Source organism: Danio aesculapii, chromosome 3 (genome assembly GCF_903798145.1).
Source record: "Danio aesculapii chromosome 3, fDanAes4.1, whole genome shotgun sequence".
Taxonomy (NCBI): Eukaryota; Metazoa; Chordata; class Actinopteri; order Cypriniformes; family Danionidae; genus Danio; species Danio aesculapii.
The window spans coordinates 21,336,728-21,352,413 of NC_079437.1; the positions used below are offsets into that span (position 1 = coordinate 21,336,728).

General features: G+C 35.1%; 1 protein-coding gene across 1 annotated transcript in view; it reads left to right on the top strand.

Annotated features, from left to right (window-relative positions):
* The window catches only part of wnk4b (WNK lysine deficient protein kinase 4b), a 117,715-nt gene that overhangs the window by 49,550 nt on the left and 52,479 nt on the right, over window positions 1-15,686 (top strand). The window contains exons 3-4 of the mRNA XM_056453365.1: window positions 3,110-3,330; window positions 3,917-4,074. Of these exons, the coding sequence (XP_056309340.1) occupies window positions 3,110-3,330; window positions 3,917-4,074 (379 nt within the window). The remainder of the gene's footprint in view (window positions 1-3,109; window positions 3,331-3,916; window positions 4,075-15,686) is intronic.

The window sequence follows — 15,686 nt, forward strand, 5'->3', positions numbered from 1 at the left end:
GATAAATTACCTGGGGGAGAGGAAGTACTTAGATGTGCTTAAATCAAACAAATAAATATAACAAAACTCACTAACTGTATTCAACATACTAAACTAAATATGAAAAGAAAAGCATGAAAAGAAACTTCTTCAATGTACCAAACGTCTTAACTAAACTGCTCTAACTAAAAACAAAACATACACAAAGCAGCACATTCTCCTGAACCTAATGATCTAATACAAAGATGAATCTCAGTGTTGTATATGTATATCGCGTGACTTACTCCTACACCCTCTCCAAGGTATCACTCAAACACATCAGTCAACTGGACAAGTTTACAAGCAAACACATTGCACTTTCAGATCTCAAAACTTTAGACAAGAGCATTAAAACACAAGCAAAACACATTCTCTTAGACTAGCCCTCACAAGAGAGACTGTCCTCACAGAGACCTACAGAAAGAGTAAGAGTGAGAAATGGAAAGAGATAGAGAGAGAGGTCGCCATTGCAGTTTGGGCTTGGCTTTTAAACGCTATGCCGACCAGCAATTGGAGGCGCAAACTCAGCGTCAGCGGGCAATGTCATCAGCACAAAATGCGGATCATCCAATGCCGTTCGTACCTGTAACACACGCATGAAACAACACACCCACATACAAACAATCGCATGCACAAATATTTAAAATACCTTCTGCAAGCGAACGTAACAGTGACCTATTATTTAAAAGCGAAATTTACATCTCCAAAGCTTGTGAAAACCAAAAAATATAGCATACGTTAATGCTTTTCATTTATAGGAGGTTATTTATTAAGATATCTATTACTATATGACATGGGCCTGTTGGTTAGAACATTTCTGCAGTGGTTTGAATGTGTCAAATTGTAAAAGTAAACTTAAATAAATAAATAAACAACATCCTACTTAATAATAATAATAATAATAATGATAATTGTTATTATTTTTAAGTAGGATTATTTTTCATTTCTTAATCCATAGCCTGCTGTAAATTAGGCCTACAACCATTAACCATTTATATGATTGATATATACAAGATCAGAATACGTGTTAGCTTAGTGATTTTACATGGAACATTCTCAATAATCTCCTATATGTGTCGTGTATATATATATGTTAGTGCGTGTAAAACAATATTATTTATAAAAAATTTGGGGGGATTTTCTCTGAAGAAGTTGTTATTTCGCCCCGTTTAAAGCATCATTATGGGCGTTTTACGTTAGGACTAACGTGGTTCAAATGACAGATCTGCGACAGAGAAGCTACGGTTTTGTGAAACACTCCTCACTGCATCATTCTTTTCCCAAAAGATGCATCGTATTATGATAGTTCAGCCACGAGTAATGTCGTTGTTTGGGAAACGCACCCCTGCATAGAAGACTGAACATACAGATGATTTCAGTAGAGTGTGCCATTAGCATGTTGCTAAGCTAATACTCAAAAAATACTCATGCATTTTGGAATTGCCTTCTTTGTGAAGCATATACGTGAAGCTGCCTTAGGCTACATTTACATGACAATGATGTAGCCAAAAACATAAAGTGTTTCCCTTGATTTGTAAAAAGTTTTACATTACACAATATTTTGTGTGCATTTACATATTGTAAAACTGCCCAAAAAGTGCTGTATTATGTATATGAGGCCAGTATTTAGGGCTGTCACCTTAGGAATCAGTTAGTAAACAGTACCTAAAGGGAAGTGATGACATGCCTGTGGCCGCTCAGGACTGGTGTGTATGTAGAACTTGCCTTGTTTAGCCTTTATGATGCGTCTCTGTTGTTGGTTGTGATGTGAAGTAGAAACAACAACACAACCATATATTCTGCCATTGTTGTGTATATTTATTCATGCTTAGCTTTAATCGATGCATTCCCAACAAGGACCAGGCATGGGCATCACTATTTTTGCAGATGATTACTGTTTACACAAATGTGACTGACTGCTTTTCCACAAAATTCCACTTTGAAAACTAAATTAAAATAAGTCAATTGCCCTTAGAGTGACAAACCTTAAAGTGAATAAAACTAAATATTTCCCCCTCACCTTTAGAGACAGACCATTTAGAAACTGGTGATTAATAATTACATAAAGGTAAACTTTTGGATTTCATACAGCTGTCCCCCCACTTTTAAAATGTCCCCTACGCCCCTACCCACTAGAAATAAATTGAAACATTGTTGGAATAAAATGTCCTTCTAGGGTCCCTCTGTAGGCGGTTTGCTAGATTTTAGAATAGAGCTATGGACCCTTTTCACATTTCTGGGTTTCTAGTAGCGAAATTCATCATACTGTAGTTGGGTAAACTTAGAGTGCAGTGAATGGGAGAGGACACCAAATAAAAAAAATTTCCCAATCCTATTTGCTGAAATAATCAAAGAAAAACTCCACGATGGTGTTATCAAGACTTTCAGAAAAAGGTAACAAAATGTGTGAGACTGATACCAGCAACCAGAAGAGAAAACAGCATCAAATTTCCTGTTCTGCCCATAGACGCTGCATTAGAAACTCCTAGCACAAGCAGTAATTAGCTTTTTGTATTTTGAGGGAAAGATGATATAATACATACATAAATACATATAAGGGCGTCACGGTGGTGCAGTGGGTAGCACAATCGCCTCACAGCAAGACGGTTGCTTTTTCGAGCCCTGTCTTGGTCAGTTGCCATTTCTGTGTGGAGTTTGCATGTTCTCCTCTTGTTTGTGTGGGTTTCCTCCTGGTGCTCTGGTTTCCCCCACAGTTCAAAGACATATATAGGTATAGGTGAACTGAATAAACTAAATTGGCCATAGTGTATGAGTGTGAATGCAAGCATGTATGGGTTTTTCCCAGTGTTAGGTTGCAGCTGGAAGGGCATCCGCAGCGTAAAACATATGCTGGATAAGTTGGTGGTTCATTCCGCAGTGACGATCCCAGATTAATAAAGAGACTAAGCCGAAAAAGAAAATGAATGAATAAATGAAAATACATATAAATATTCATATATTTTTTTAAATCTAAATATTAAAAACATTAAAGGATTTAAGATTATGATTGCTGTTAAATGTCTTTTGAGAAGGGTCCGTTCTTGTTTGTCAATATGTTTTAAAGGGAGTCTTGTTTGGTGTTTCATTTCAGGTATCTGAAAAGGTTCAAAGAAATGAAGCTGAAACTTCTCCAGCGCTGGAGTAATCAGATCTTGAAAGGCCTTCACTTTCTGCACACCCGAACACCTCCTATAATTCACAGAGACCTTAAATGTGACAACATCTTCATCACTGGCCCCACTGGATCTGTTAAGATTGGAGATTTGGGCCTAGCCACCCTCAAGAGTGCCTCTTTTGCCAAAAGTGTCATCGGTGAGCTATAAACAAATTGCACAGTCTCAGTTTAATCATTACAGTGTTTTCTCAGTCCATTCAGAACACCGTTTCTTTGACCTTCTCAAGAGTGTAACAGTAAACAGTACAGTAAACAGACCTGGAGCCACCTCTACTATGGGCTTATCTTGTTTGTTTACTCCGTCTAGCTGTATTTATGGCCCAACAAGTGCTTGACACAGATTCTTCTCCTCGCCTACATACGCTGTTGCATATATCACATTAGCTCATTAGCTCAACATTGGCTTGACACGGTTCACAATCTGATCTGTTCACGCTCAGATTAGAAGTTCAATGACATGAATAAATAAAGAATGTGTGACCTGGTACATCAAGCCTAAACAATAGCTCAAGTTCCCAGACTTGAGTTTTCAAGGTTTGTTGTTCAGGATCTTAAATATTTGTGGACATCTTCCACTTCAAAATTAGGTCAGAAACATTCTGCCATTTGGTGGCTCTGGGATCACCGATGTGCTATTTTACTCCATGTTCTTTGTTGCTTTGACTAAAACTCGCCTGTTAAATGTCTCTGTGTTTATTGGACTTATTTTTTGCTCATGCACAGGAACTCCCGAGTTCATGGCTCCAGAGATGTATGAGGAAAAATATGATGAAGCTGTGGACGTTTACGCCTTTGGCATGTGCATCCTAGAGATGACCACATCAGAATACCCTTACTCAGAGTGCCAAAACGCTGCACAGATCTACCGCAAAGTCACCAGTGTAAGTCAATCCTTCGCATAGTTAAAGGGAAAAATTTAACTTCGCTTACCATTTATCACAGTCAAGTGTTTATAAACTTTTACAAAAAAATGCAATATAAAAATACGAATACAGTACACGAATACTAGATATTCTGAAGAAGGTTAGAAACCAGCTGCCATTGGTACAGATAATACTATGGAAGCCAATAACTGTTTTTCCCCAACGTTCTTCCAAATATCTTGTTTCGTGTTCAAGACAAAAAAAAAATTAAAAAAACTCACAGATTGGAACAAGTGGAGGGTGAGTAAATCATGACAGAATTTTTATATTTGGTTGAACTATCTCTTTAAAATTGATGTCATAGTCCTGGGCTGCATTTATTATATTATTTACTATGAAACCAGACTGCACTGCCTTGTCATTATAAAATTAATTGTCTTTTGTTTCATGAAATAATTTTTTTTTTTTAATTTATTTATCAGGATCCCCATTATTCTTCCTGGAGTCCATCGAACACAAAACAAAATTACATTAATCCATAACAACTAAGACCAATTAAAAACATAAAAACCCTAAATTCATACATAACATTCAGATCAACAATCCACTTAATATTGTGCCATTAAATATTCCTTCAACGATTTTTTTTAAGCCTCATTTTACTTGTTACAAAGCATGTAATGTCTGATGGCAATTCATTCCACATTTTCACTCCTCTATACCAGGGGTCACCAAACATTTTGAAACTGAGAGCTACTTTTTGCATACCGATTAATGTGAAGGGCTACCAGTTTGATACATACTTCTTAAATAACAAATTTTCTCAATTTACTTTTAATTATATGTTATATTTAATAATTAATGATATTCATCTAAGTGAAGACGCTGATCATGTTAATGACTTCTTACAATAGTTTTCAACAGTGATTTAACAAGGTAGGAAACAAATATCAATATGCAACACTTTATTTGTCTGAAATAGTTTTTTTTTTAAATTTGTATATAAACTAATGTCATTTTCAATTTTACACAAATGCAAGTGTGATTTAAAAAGAAATGCTACAAAAATATTAGATGCATTTTACTGGTATGTGGTGCTATGGTGAGCTATTTTAGAACAGGTCCGCGGGCAACTCATGTGATCCTCGCAGGCTACCTGCTCGTGGGCACTATGTTGGTGACTCCTGCTCTACATTTCAGTCCGTTGCTTTGCATTCGATTTTGAAATTGGAATCAAGAAAATTATTTTTGATGCATGCCTGGTGTTAAAATTATGACTAGAATTACTATACAAAAGTTGACGGTACAATACACTTGGAACTCTTGACAGAAATCTTTCTTATGAAACACAACAGAGAAACAAGTACCCTATGCTTCACCAATAACCAAGCTATGGTTTTATGCATTTTCATTATATTAACCCTTCTCTTGCAGTGCAAAATTAGTCGTGCAGCTCTTTTCTGGACTAACTGTAATTTATCTAAGGCCCAATCCCAATTCTACCCCTTAACCCTTCCCCCTACCCCACATTTTGCACATTCACGTGAAGGGGTAGGAGTGTTCCAATTCTCTTTAGTGTGAAGGCGTAGGACTAAGGAGAAGGACTTGATACCCCTTTAAACTGAGATTTTTCAGGACTTCACTCGAAACTAAGGGGTAAGAAAATTTCATGGCTGCACACAGAATTAAGGAGATGCACAAATTAGTATTTTTTGTAATTCTTATGAGTTTTTACAACAAACAAGCATATGTTTTAATACATTTATAACTGCGTTTGTGTTTTACCCTCATTAAAAAAAAAAGAGCTAAAAAATAGAATTAGGCTAAGTCTTTACTTGATGCACTCGATCATACCACTGGACAGTAATCTAGATGGGAAAGAGCCATTGCCTTCACAATTAAAGAGATACAGTACTGTGGTTAAAAATTTTACACATCTCTTAATAATTGATGAACCTCTTCCTACAGCAATTACCATTTTATCAGTCCGCTTTGACCACTTTAACCTACTAGCAAGAAGAACTCCAAGAAGCTTAATATCCTCTACCTGTTCAATAGGCACACTCATTACTGACAAGTTTAATTGTGCTTTACATTTAAATTGAAATTCTGGTCCAAACACAATACTTTTGGTTTTTGTCAAATTTAAAACCATTTTATTATTCTGTACCCACTTTACCACTAATTTTAACTCCTCATCTAAATCAGTAAATGTATATTATCATTTTTAACCACACATACTGAAGCTTGCATAGTTAGCTTTGTGAAACTCTGTATCGTTTCTCAGCTTTCCATTAAGCACTTCAATGGCTTCCCTCAACTCGCCTCTAAAGCTTTTACAAGTTGTCTTATGATTGTCTGAAGCCTTTATGAGGCTCTTGTTGACATTTCTTTGCAACGAGGGGACAATTAACGCATCTCTCTTTAGCTGTAACTCCACCAAGATGGAGCTCTTTTGTATTGCACCAGATCTCTACTTAATTCCTGCTTAATCCTGGATTTCAAATTGATTTCATTGCTTCATAAATATCATTTTATATCGTGCAATGCTAACCGCAATCTTGGGTAAGCATCGGTTGCATGGTTATAACCTCTTCCATAAGGGACGACTTTCTCCATAGCGATGATTCATTAGAATTCAAGTAAAGGGGAATAATATACACGCCACAAACCACACCGTTAAACAGATCTAGAACGACACTAGCAGCATTGTTGAATACAGAAGCCCTAAAGGAGTATTTGTTATTTTGGTGGGAAAATTGCCTGATTTTATTTTTCTTTTCCTGCCTGAAATCTCAAGTATCATTCAGTCTCATTTATTAAGTATTTAATGGCCAGCACATGTTGAAGAAACCTTTTTTTTTTATCAAACTTCATATTGATGTAATCTGTAGGCTCACTATCTGTTGTTTACACATCAACAATCTGTATATTTTTCGGACAAGCAGCATCATTGTGAAAACTAGCAATCCCTGTTCTCACAAATTTTCAACTAATTCTAAAATTGCTGTATGTAATTTGTAATAATGCAGCATGGTGGCTCAGTGGTTAGCACTGTTGCCTCACAGCAAGAAGGTCACTGGTTTAAATTCGGGCTGAGCCAGTTGGCATTGCCGGCATGTACTCCCCATGTTTGCTATGTTTCCACCAGGTGCTCTGGTTTCCCACACAGTCCAAAGACATGTGCTAAGTAAATTGGGTAAAACTAAATTTGCCATAGTGTATGAGTGTGTGTGAATGCAAGAGTGTATGGGTGTTTCCCAGTAATGGGTTGCAGTTAGAAAGGCATCCGCTGTGTCAAACATATGCCGGAATAGTTTGGCAGTTCATTCCGTTGTGGCAGCTCCTTATAACTAAGCCGAAAACAAAATTAATGAATGAATGAATTTTAGATTTCATTTTCAGGTGCCCAAAACGCTGTTGTCATGTATATAAAAGGCCAAAATGCATAAAAGTTTATTTTTTTGGTTGAAAGTGATGTTGGTTAAAGGCTTAGCATTGTTTTTTCTCTCAGTCTCTTATAGCAAAAGAAATATATCACATCTGTTCGCTATTTTAATTATTTAAGAAAGGAATCTACTGTATGGTGGTTCATTCCACTGTGGCGACCCCAGATTAATAAAGGGACTAAGCCGAAAAGAAAATGAATGAATGAATGAGAAATCTACTGCATTAGCAGCTCAGTAGTACCCACTTTATCACACATTTGAACAGTGAGTAAATTAATCAGTAGTTTCATTTAAATACTTTTTTTTTTAAACAATACTAAAAAAAAATGTAATTTAGGCACTTTTTCAAGGTCCGACTGATAGACCAGGATAACACAATTCTAGCTTGCCAGCAAACATACACAAAAATATGACTTTGTTTACATTAAAAGAATTAAACCATCCAATCTTTGTCAAAGACAGCATATGCAAAACTAAAAAACTCAATGTAAATGTAAATGTGACATTATTGTTCGGAGTTTATACTCTTTTGTTAGCATCATTAGCATTAACCTCTGTAATTTTACACCTGTTTTGGCTTCTCTTTGTTTTCTAACTCATTCAAGGACATTATATTTTCCTGTACTTTACCACGGTTAAGTATTTATGACAGTATATTTATTCAGTCTTCAATCAGCATGTCCTTTAGTTGTGTTTTGTTTGTAGTTTTTTGTTAGCGTCATTAGCATTTGCCTCTGTAATTTCACACCTGTTTTGGCTTCTCTTCATTTCTTAGCTCATTCAAGGACATTATATTTTCCTGTACTATATCACAGTTAAGTGTTTATGACATTGCATCCATTCAGTCTTCAATCAGCATGTCTTTTGGTTGTGTTTTGTTCCTGTTTTCTCCTCACAGATTAGTGTTATGTCAAGGTCGGACCATATCAGATTCAGCTGATAAGGAAAGAGGAAGGAAAGCATGAATTAGATGGTTGCAGTCATTTGTGTGTCTGACATGACAAAACAGATGTCACCTTACATCCTGCTGTTCCTCTTACAGTAGCGCAGGGACTTTGTGGGATGTGTGGCTATTGCCTTTGAAGTTGGCGAGTAGAAATTACATGGTTGATCAGAGAGGACATTTCCATTTTCCAGAACACACAGCGATAGAGATAAGGAGAGACAGAGAGATACTGACAGCTCGCTATAGGGAAAACTGCATCTTTTTGCAGCTTTTTAAACCAAGTTGGTTTTCCTCTGATGCAAACAGATAAAATAAATTGAAGATAGTTTTGTTTTGAAGGAAATCTCAAAACAATGTTTGTATATGTAAATGTTTGTAAATATGTATATGTAATATGTTTAATTCAAAAATTTTGTTAAAATGGTGTTATCAAAAACTAGTAGTAAAAAATAATAAAATATTAGAAATGACATAAGAGAAGTCTCAATTAAAACAGATTTTTATTTTAATGTATAATTTTTTTTATGTAAAATATTTGTCCCTGTTATTTTATGGATTCATTTTCAGCAAGCATTAGTTCAACATGATTCTTTAGAAATCCCCCTAGAATGCCTCTTAAGGCTTCAATCATCAGTGTTGAAAACCAAAATAAAATTATGTAATAGCTAACATTTTGTTTACAATCACTTTTGATGTATTGTAGTCATTTAAGTGTAAATACTAATTTCGAACTGAAAATCACTTTCAGACTGTGTTGTGTGTGCAGGCCTGATTAAGATAAAAGGGGAAAAATATGGGATCAGATCAGTCTTAAAAGTAATACATTTAGGAAATAAAATTCATACACAATTTACATTTTACTTAATTTAATTCGTAAATTCAAAAGACAGTTCATAAAAACACAATTCATAAGTTCAAAATACAATTCATAAATATGCAAATCCAGTTCATAAATTCAAAACACAATTCACAAATATGCAAATGTAATTTGTAAATTCAAAACAAAATTCATAAATATGCAAATCCAATTTAGTAAATTCAAAACACTTTATAAATGCTCAAATCAAATTCATAAATTCAAAACACAATATATAAATTCGCAAAACACAATTCATGAATTCAAAATACAATTCATAAAATGCAAGTACAATTCATAAATATGCAAATATAATTCTTAAATTCAAAACACAATTCATAAATGCGCAAATCAAATTCATAAATTCAAAACACAATTCATAAATGCGCAAATCAAATTCATAAATTCAAAACACAATTCATAAATGCGCAAATCAAATTCATAAATTCAAAACACAATTCATAAATGCGCAAATCAAATTCATAAATTCAAAACCCAATTCATAAATACGCAATTCAAATTCATGAATTCCAAATACAATTTATAAATACACAAATCCTATTCATGAATTGAAAACAACTCATAAATACACAAATACTATTCACCAATTCAAAACAATTCATAAATTCAAAACACAGTTTGTAAATATGCAAATCCTATTCATAAATTCAAAACCCAATTCATAAATACACAAATACAATTCGTAAATTCAAAACACAACACGTAAATTCAAAAAACATTAATTCATAAATTCACACATCCAATTTATTTGGGAAAATATTTTTGATTTTTACTTGTGAATTCACACATTGTGTTTTCAATTTACGAATTGGATTTTGTAAATGTAAATTTAGCTGTGTATGTAGTTTTATTTTTGTAAATGTATTATTTTTGAGACCGATCTGGCTCCATAATTAATCTATGAAAAAAATCTTTCTCTTTGTAAAGAATATAGATTTTATAATCTAATTGTATTTAAAAAGTCCTTTTTTTATGTAACTTACAAAAAAAAATCTATATACAGAATAAAATGGTGATTTCCCCCTTGTGTCTATATCTTTTACATCTGTATTTTGCATATGTATCTTGTACTGTATGTCTGCATTTGCATGCGCATTCACACTGCAGACTGGAGCCAGTCATAAATCATTATTATGACTGTTATTTCTTTTACTTTAAACGCATGCGTATTAGTTATGCATGACCTAAGAGTGTGGACACAAACAATGCGTTGCCCCCTGGCAAGCATGGGAGCAATGCAGAGGAGTTCAGTGGGGTAAAGTGGAGCCCAAAGGAGGTCGAGCCATGTGCTCGAGCATCAGCTGATCAGAGAATTAGTCTCAAAGCCACATTCATATTTAACCCAGACACTTCCCTCGGTTAATGGAAATCATCCTCTGTCGCTGGAGGCTGAGAGTGTGGGGTTTGTGAATCGCTGGTCATGATCTGTGGAGGAAGCTCTTGACCCATGGCGTGTTTTTGAGAGCAAGAATGATGCCGTTGTTTGTAGATGTTCTGTTTAGACTGCTAACAGGTTTTATTATCTGCATAAGCCTTTTGAGGGGTGGAAAAGGAATGTTCAGTTGTTCCTGGAGCAAAGGAAGTTACAAAGACATATAGTAGTTTTTCTTATGTGGTTTTCAGACATTCCACACATTCTATAGGCAAAATTATATTTATTTATTTATTTATTTATTTATTTTTGTTTGTTTGTTTTCCAGGTTTTAAAGATCTCCTTCATGCTTACCAAAATTGTTTATTTGATTGTAAATGCAGTTACTCCATAATAAATAATAAAATAGTAGCAATGTGGGGGTGACACGGTGGCTCAATGTTTAGCACTGTCTCCTCACAGCAAGAAGGTCATTGGTTTGAGTCCTGGCTGGGTCATTTGGCATTTCTGTGTGGAGTTTGCATGTTCCGTGTTCGCATGGGTTTCCTCCAGGTGGTCCGGTTTACCCCACAGTCCAAAGACATGCAGTACAGGTGAATTGAATAAACGAAATTGGCCGTAGTGTATGTGTGTGAATGAGTGTGTATGGATGTTTCCCAGTAATGGGTTGCAGCTCGAAGGGCATCTGCTGTGTAAAACACATGCTGGATAAGTTGCCGGTTCATTCCGCTATGGCGACCCCTAATGAATAAAGGGACTAAGCCGAAGGAAAATGAATGAATGAATGAATGTTCTAACTGTGTAGTGTGTGTGCATGTTTGAGATCTGTTAGAAAACTAAAGAAGTTAGAAAGACAAATGGCGGCTTTTCACAGAATCAAACATCCTCAGGGAGTACCCAGGTGGTGGTTTTAGGACTTTAGCTTTCCTGTATTTCTACTCTGCATTAATAATTATTTAGTGATTAGCTTGTATAGCTTTAGTGAATTCAAGTGAACTACATGAATTCATGATGGCCTCAGTCCCCTTTAAATTTCACGTTGGCTCCTCCTCGTGCTTCAGCTCATTCTTCACTGTACAGACAGTGGCGGTACAGAACAGAAACAATGTTTTTATTGATAGTTCTTATAATATCTTTTTCATAGATACAGTTTAGAAAATACCATGGGGAACAATCGGTTTTCAGAAGAATGTAGCCCTTGACGAAGGATGAAATCATCATCTTTTTGCTGCGTGCGTACAAAAGCTCTAAAATGCTACCTTAGGAGGCTGCATTCCAAGGCATGAAGGCATCAAGATATGTCAGAATACAAATTCTGCTTCACTTACTCTCTGGAGGAACTCTCTTCTGATCAATTTTACGAAGGCAGTATACATGTGTTCTTTGCTGCACTCGATATCCCACAATCCTGTGCATTTCAATACTGACAGTTGAGCTAAAAAATAAACATGGTGCCCTGGTTTCAACCCAGTTTGGAGACAAATATGGAAATACCCAATTGTTGAGTTAAATTTTTTTATTACAATTATAACCTGCAAAATGCATTAAAGACATCGAATACTGTATGCATGATGTAACTACAGTCTTCCCTCAGCCATCTATTTCTATTTGTGTACAATGGCAAAAACACAAGGGTTTTTTGGAGGATCGAGGCTGAGCTTCAATATTTCTGAGTGTTAAATGCATAAACACAAGCAAACACAATCTTCTATCTTACTGTGTTTGTTTTTCAGATAGGGCCGGGCGGGTGGGCCCTCAAGCGCAACTTTATGAACCATGGTCCTTGCACTTAAAATACTTGTGTTGTTGTGCACTGCGTTTTCTTGGTGGTTTAGGATTACTATTGCAATGCAGCTTCTTCTTTATTGCATAACCTATCATTGTTTCTCGCTGCTAAAGTAATTTTTATCTACAGAAGAACCATCTGTATCTCATTCCTGAAAAATAAAAAGTAAGAAAAAAAAAAAGAAATAGGCAAAGAAATTGATATTTTATTAATTTTGTTACATTTAAATAATGTTTTGTACGATTATATTGTTTATAACAATATAAGTGTATTGTTTATATACACACAGACAAGCTTATAATGTAATTTTTGTTTAATATTAATTTTAATAAAGTGTAAAATTAAACCAATGATTAAATACTGCTCTAATAAGTATTTTATAATAATATTAATATTTATTTTTACTTAATTTGTATGACTATTATTATTATTTATTATTATTATTTATTATTATTTATTATTAATAGTATGTATGTATGTATGTATGTATTATTATTATTATTATTATTATTATTATTATTATTATTATTAATCATTTATTCATTCATTTTCTTTTTCGGTTTAGTCCCTTTATTAATCTGAGGTCACCACAGGAGAATGAACCGCCCACTTATCCAGAATATGTTTAAGCAGCGGATGCCCTTCCAGCCGAACCCATCACTGGGAAACATCCATTTATCTATCCACACATTTGTTTACAGACACACTATGTTGCATGTCTTTGGACTTGTGGGGGAAACTGGAGCACCCAGAGAAAACCCACGCTAACACGGGGAGACATGCAAACTCCACACACAAGCCAACTGACTCCGCCGAGGCTCAAACCAGCAAACTTCTTGCTATGAGGCGAACATGCTACCCACTGCGCCACTGCATCGCCTATTATTATTATTATTATTATTATTATTATTATTATTATTGTTATTATTATTATTGTTATTATTATTATTGTTATTAGTGTTTTTTAATTACTATTATTATTTATTATGATTGTTATTATTATTATTATTAGTATTTATTATTATTATTATTATTATTATTATTATTATTTTGCAACAATATCCTTATATTTATACAATTAGAGGTGTGAACCTACACTGGTCTTACGGTTCAGTTATGATTATCATGCCATCGATTCGGTTCAATTTGATATCTTGGTGCATCACGGTGCATTGACGATTCCATAAACAATTTGATATTTTACTTAGAAACAAAATTATTCTTGTATTAAAATGCATAATTTATAATTATAATTTTAAAATGATTTGTAATACAATTTTTTTCTTTAATACAAGATGTACTCTACCTTTCATTTTAGCTGCTCAAAGAAAACACACTTATTGAATGTCTCAAACAAAACTACAGTACATGCTCAGAACAACATGAATATTCATAGCAATTAAACAAATGTAAATATTATCCCGCTTGCTTTTTGAGAATTGTTGAGCGAGTTGTTAAACGTCTATGACTGATCACGTGCTCAACAGAAGGCTGCAATTGGCTCTAACGGTCAGTGCGGTTCTGGTGCTGTTCACCAAACAGTGACACAGACACTGATGTAAAACGGCTGCGGCGATCAGCTCATCCATTATAGACAGCAATGGGGTGGAGAAAGCTCACTCTGCAAACACTCTGTTTGGATCCACAAGTTTTACCGTTTTATCTCCTCTCTCGGGTGTTAAAACAATAATGTTTGTTGTAACAGCTGAGAGAGGAGATAAAACGTTACCTCACGAACTCGCCAGCAAGTCAAAGGGGCCACACAGAGTGGAAGAGAGAGAGAGAGAGAGTTTCAGCTTTCATTTTTTCTAGCTGGGTTCCGATGTACTTTCCTGTCAGTGAAAGACTGTCCAGCAAACTCATAAGCAGTGAATTGTGTACAGTTATCTGCTTTTTAAGTAGTTGGAGTGTTTAAATTACTCACACTCTCCTCCATTGCCATAGTAAGCTACTGCCATGTAACGCATATGTGATTAATGACGTCAGTACAGAATAACCGGTTATGATTATTACTAAACCAAAACCGAATTGTTTGCATTTGCATCTCAGTGCATCAGAAAAAAAAAACATTAATTTTGACACCCTTACTAACAATCTTATTTTTCCCCAAAAACAACAAAATTTTGTTGTAAAATTTGATCTTTACTGTTCTCTATTTACTTTTATAATACAATATAAACGTAAATATAAACATTTTTTTGTTCTTCCAATTTCAGGTTGCTCTGTGTTGGATCTCAGTTGTTGTAGTAATGTAATGCTGTAGCTGTCACTGATCCAGCTGATTAAATGTAATACAATTAGATTCTCTTCGACGTGAAACTGGGTCCTGTATTGCCATGGGGACAGATCTGTTCTCTGGAGGTTGTGGAGGCGTTAGTATCAAACTTACTAATGTGCATGTTATTAGGAGGGCAAAAAGCTTGTGTAACATCTCTGCGAGAATTTCTATAAATAGACAGTGGGCACATCGTCTCCTCATCTGCCTACACATAAACACAGAGAAAACTTTAATGAAATGTCATTATTTTGAATGTATGTTGAGCTAAGTTCATCTGATTTGTTCTTCTCTTTCGTACATGGCCTCCAGTTTATCCACTGTTGATTGAGGGACGTGCAGAACGAGAGGGAAACACTCAGAGAGAATTAGGGCTAGATCCAATGTTAATTATGTTTGTTTGTCTTTGTGGAGCCAGTGATGTCACTGAAACATGTGGTCTTTACCACATTAGCTGTATGGCGCTAACAGCACCAGAGGCCTGGAGAGGGGTCTGGATGCAGACTCAGTGCAGTTGCAAGTTGAGTTGCATGCAATGCTTTTAATGCCCACACCTAACCCCACACCTACCCCTACCCCTCACAGTGATGTCTCTAGCTCCATTGAGTGCATTGTGTCTGACATTGCATCTCTGAGATATGCAGTCACAGCTTGCAAATCCAAGTATGCATCCAGATATTATTGAACGCCTGATGCGTGAAGCTGATTTTAGTTTCCATCCAGGCAAGTTAGTGTTTAGTTTCAACAAACTCTGAGTTTTTTAGGTTTGGTTTTGTTACAATGGTAACTTATGCTGTCTGGCTACAATACTTCTCCAAACCAATCAGCCATAAGCAAAGTTTCTGATGCAATAAAAGCACTCCTCCATATCTACTCGCTTTAACATCCACATTAAATCAAAATATGAATGTTTATTTTACTTGTG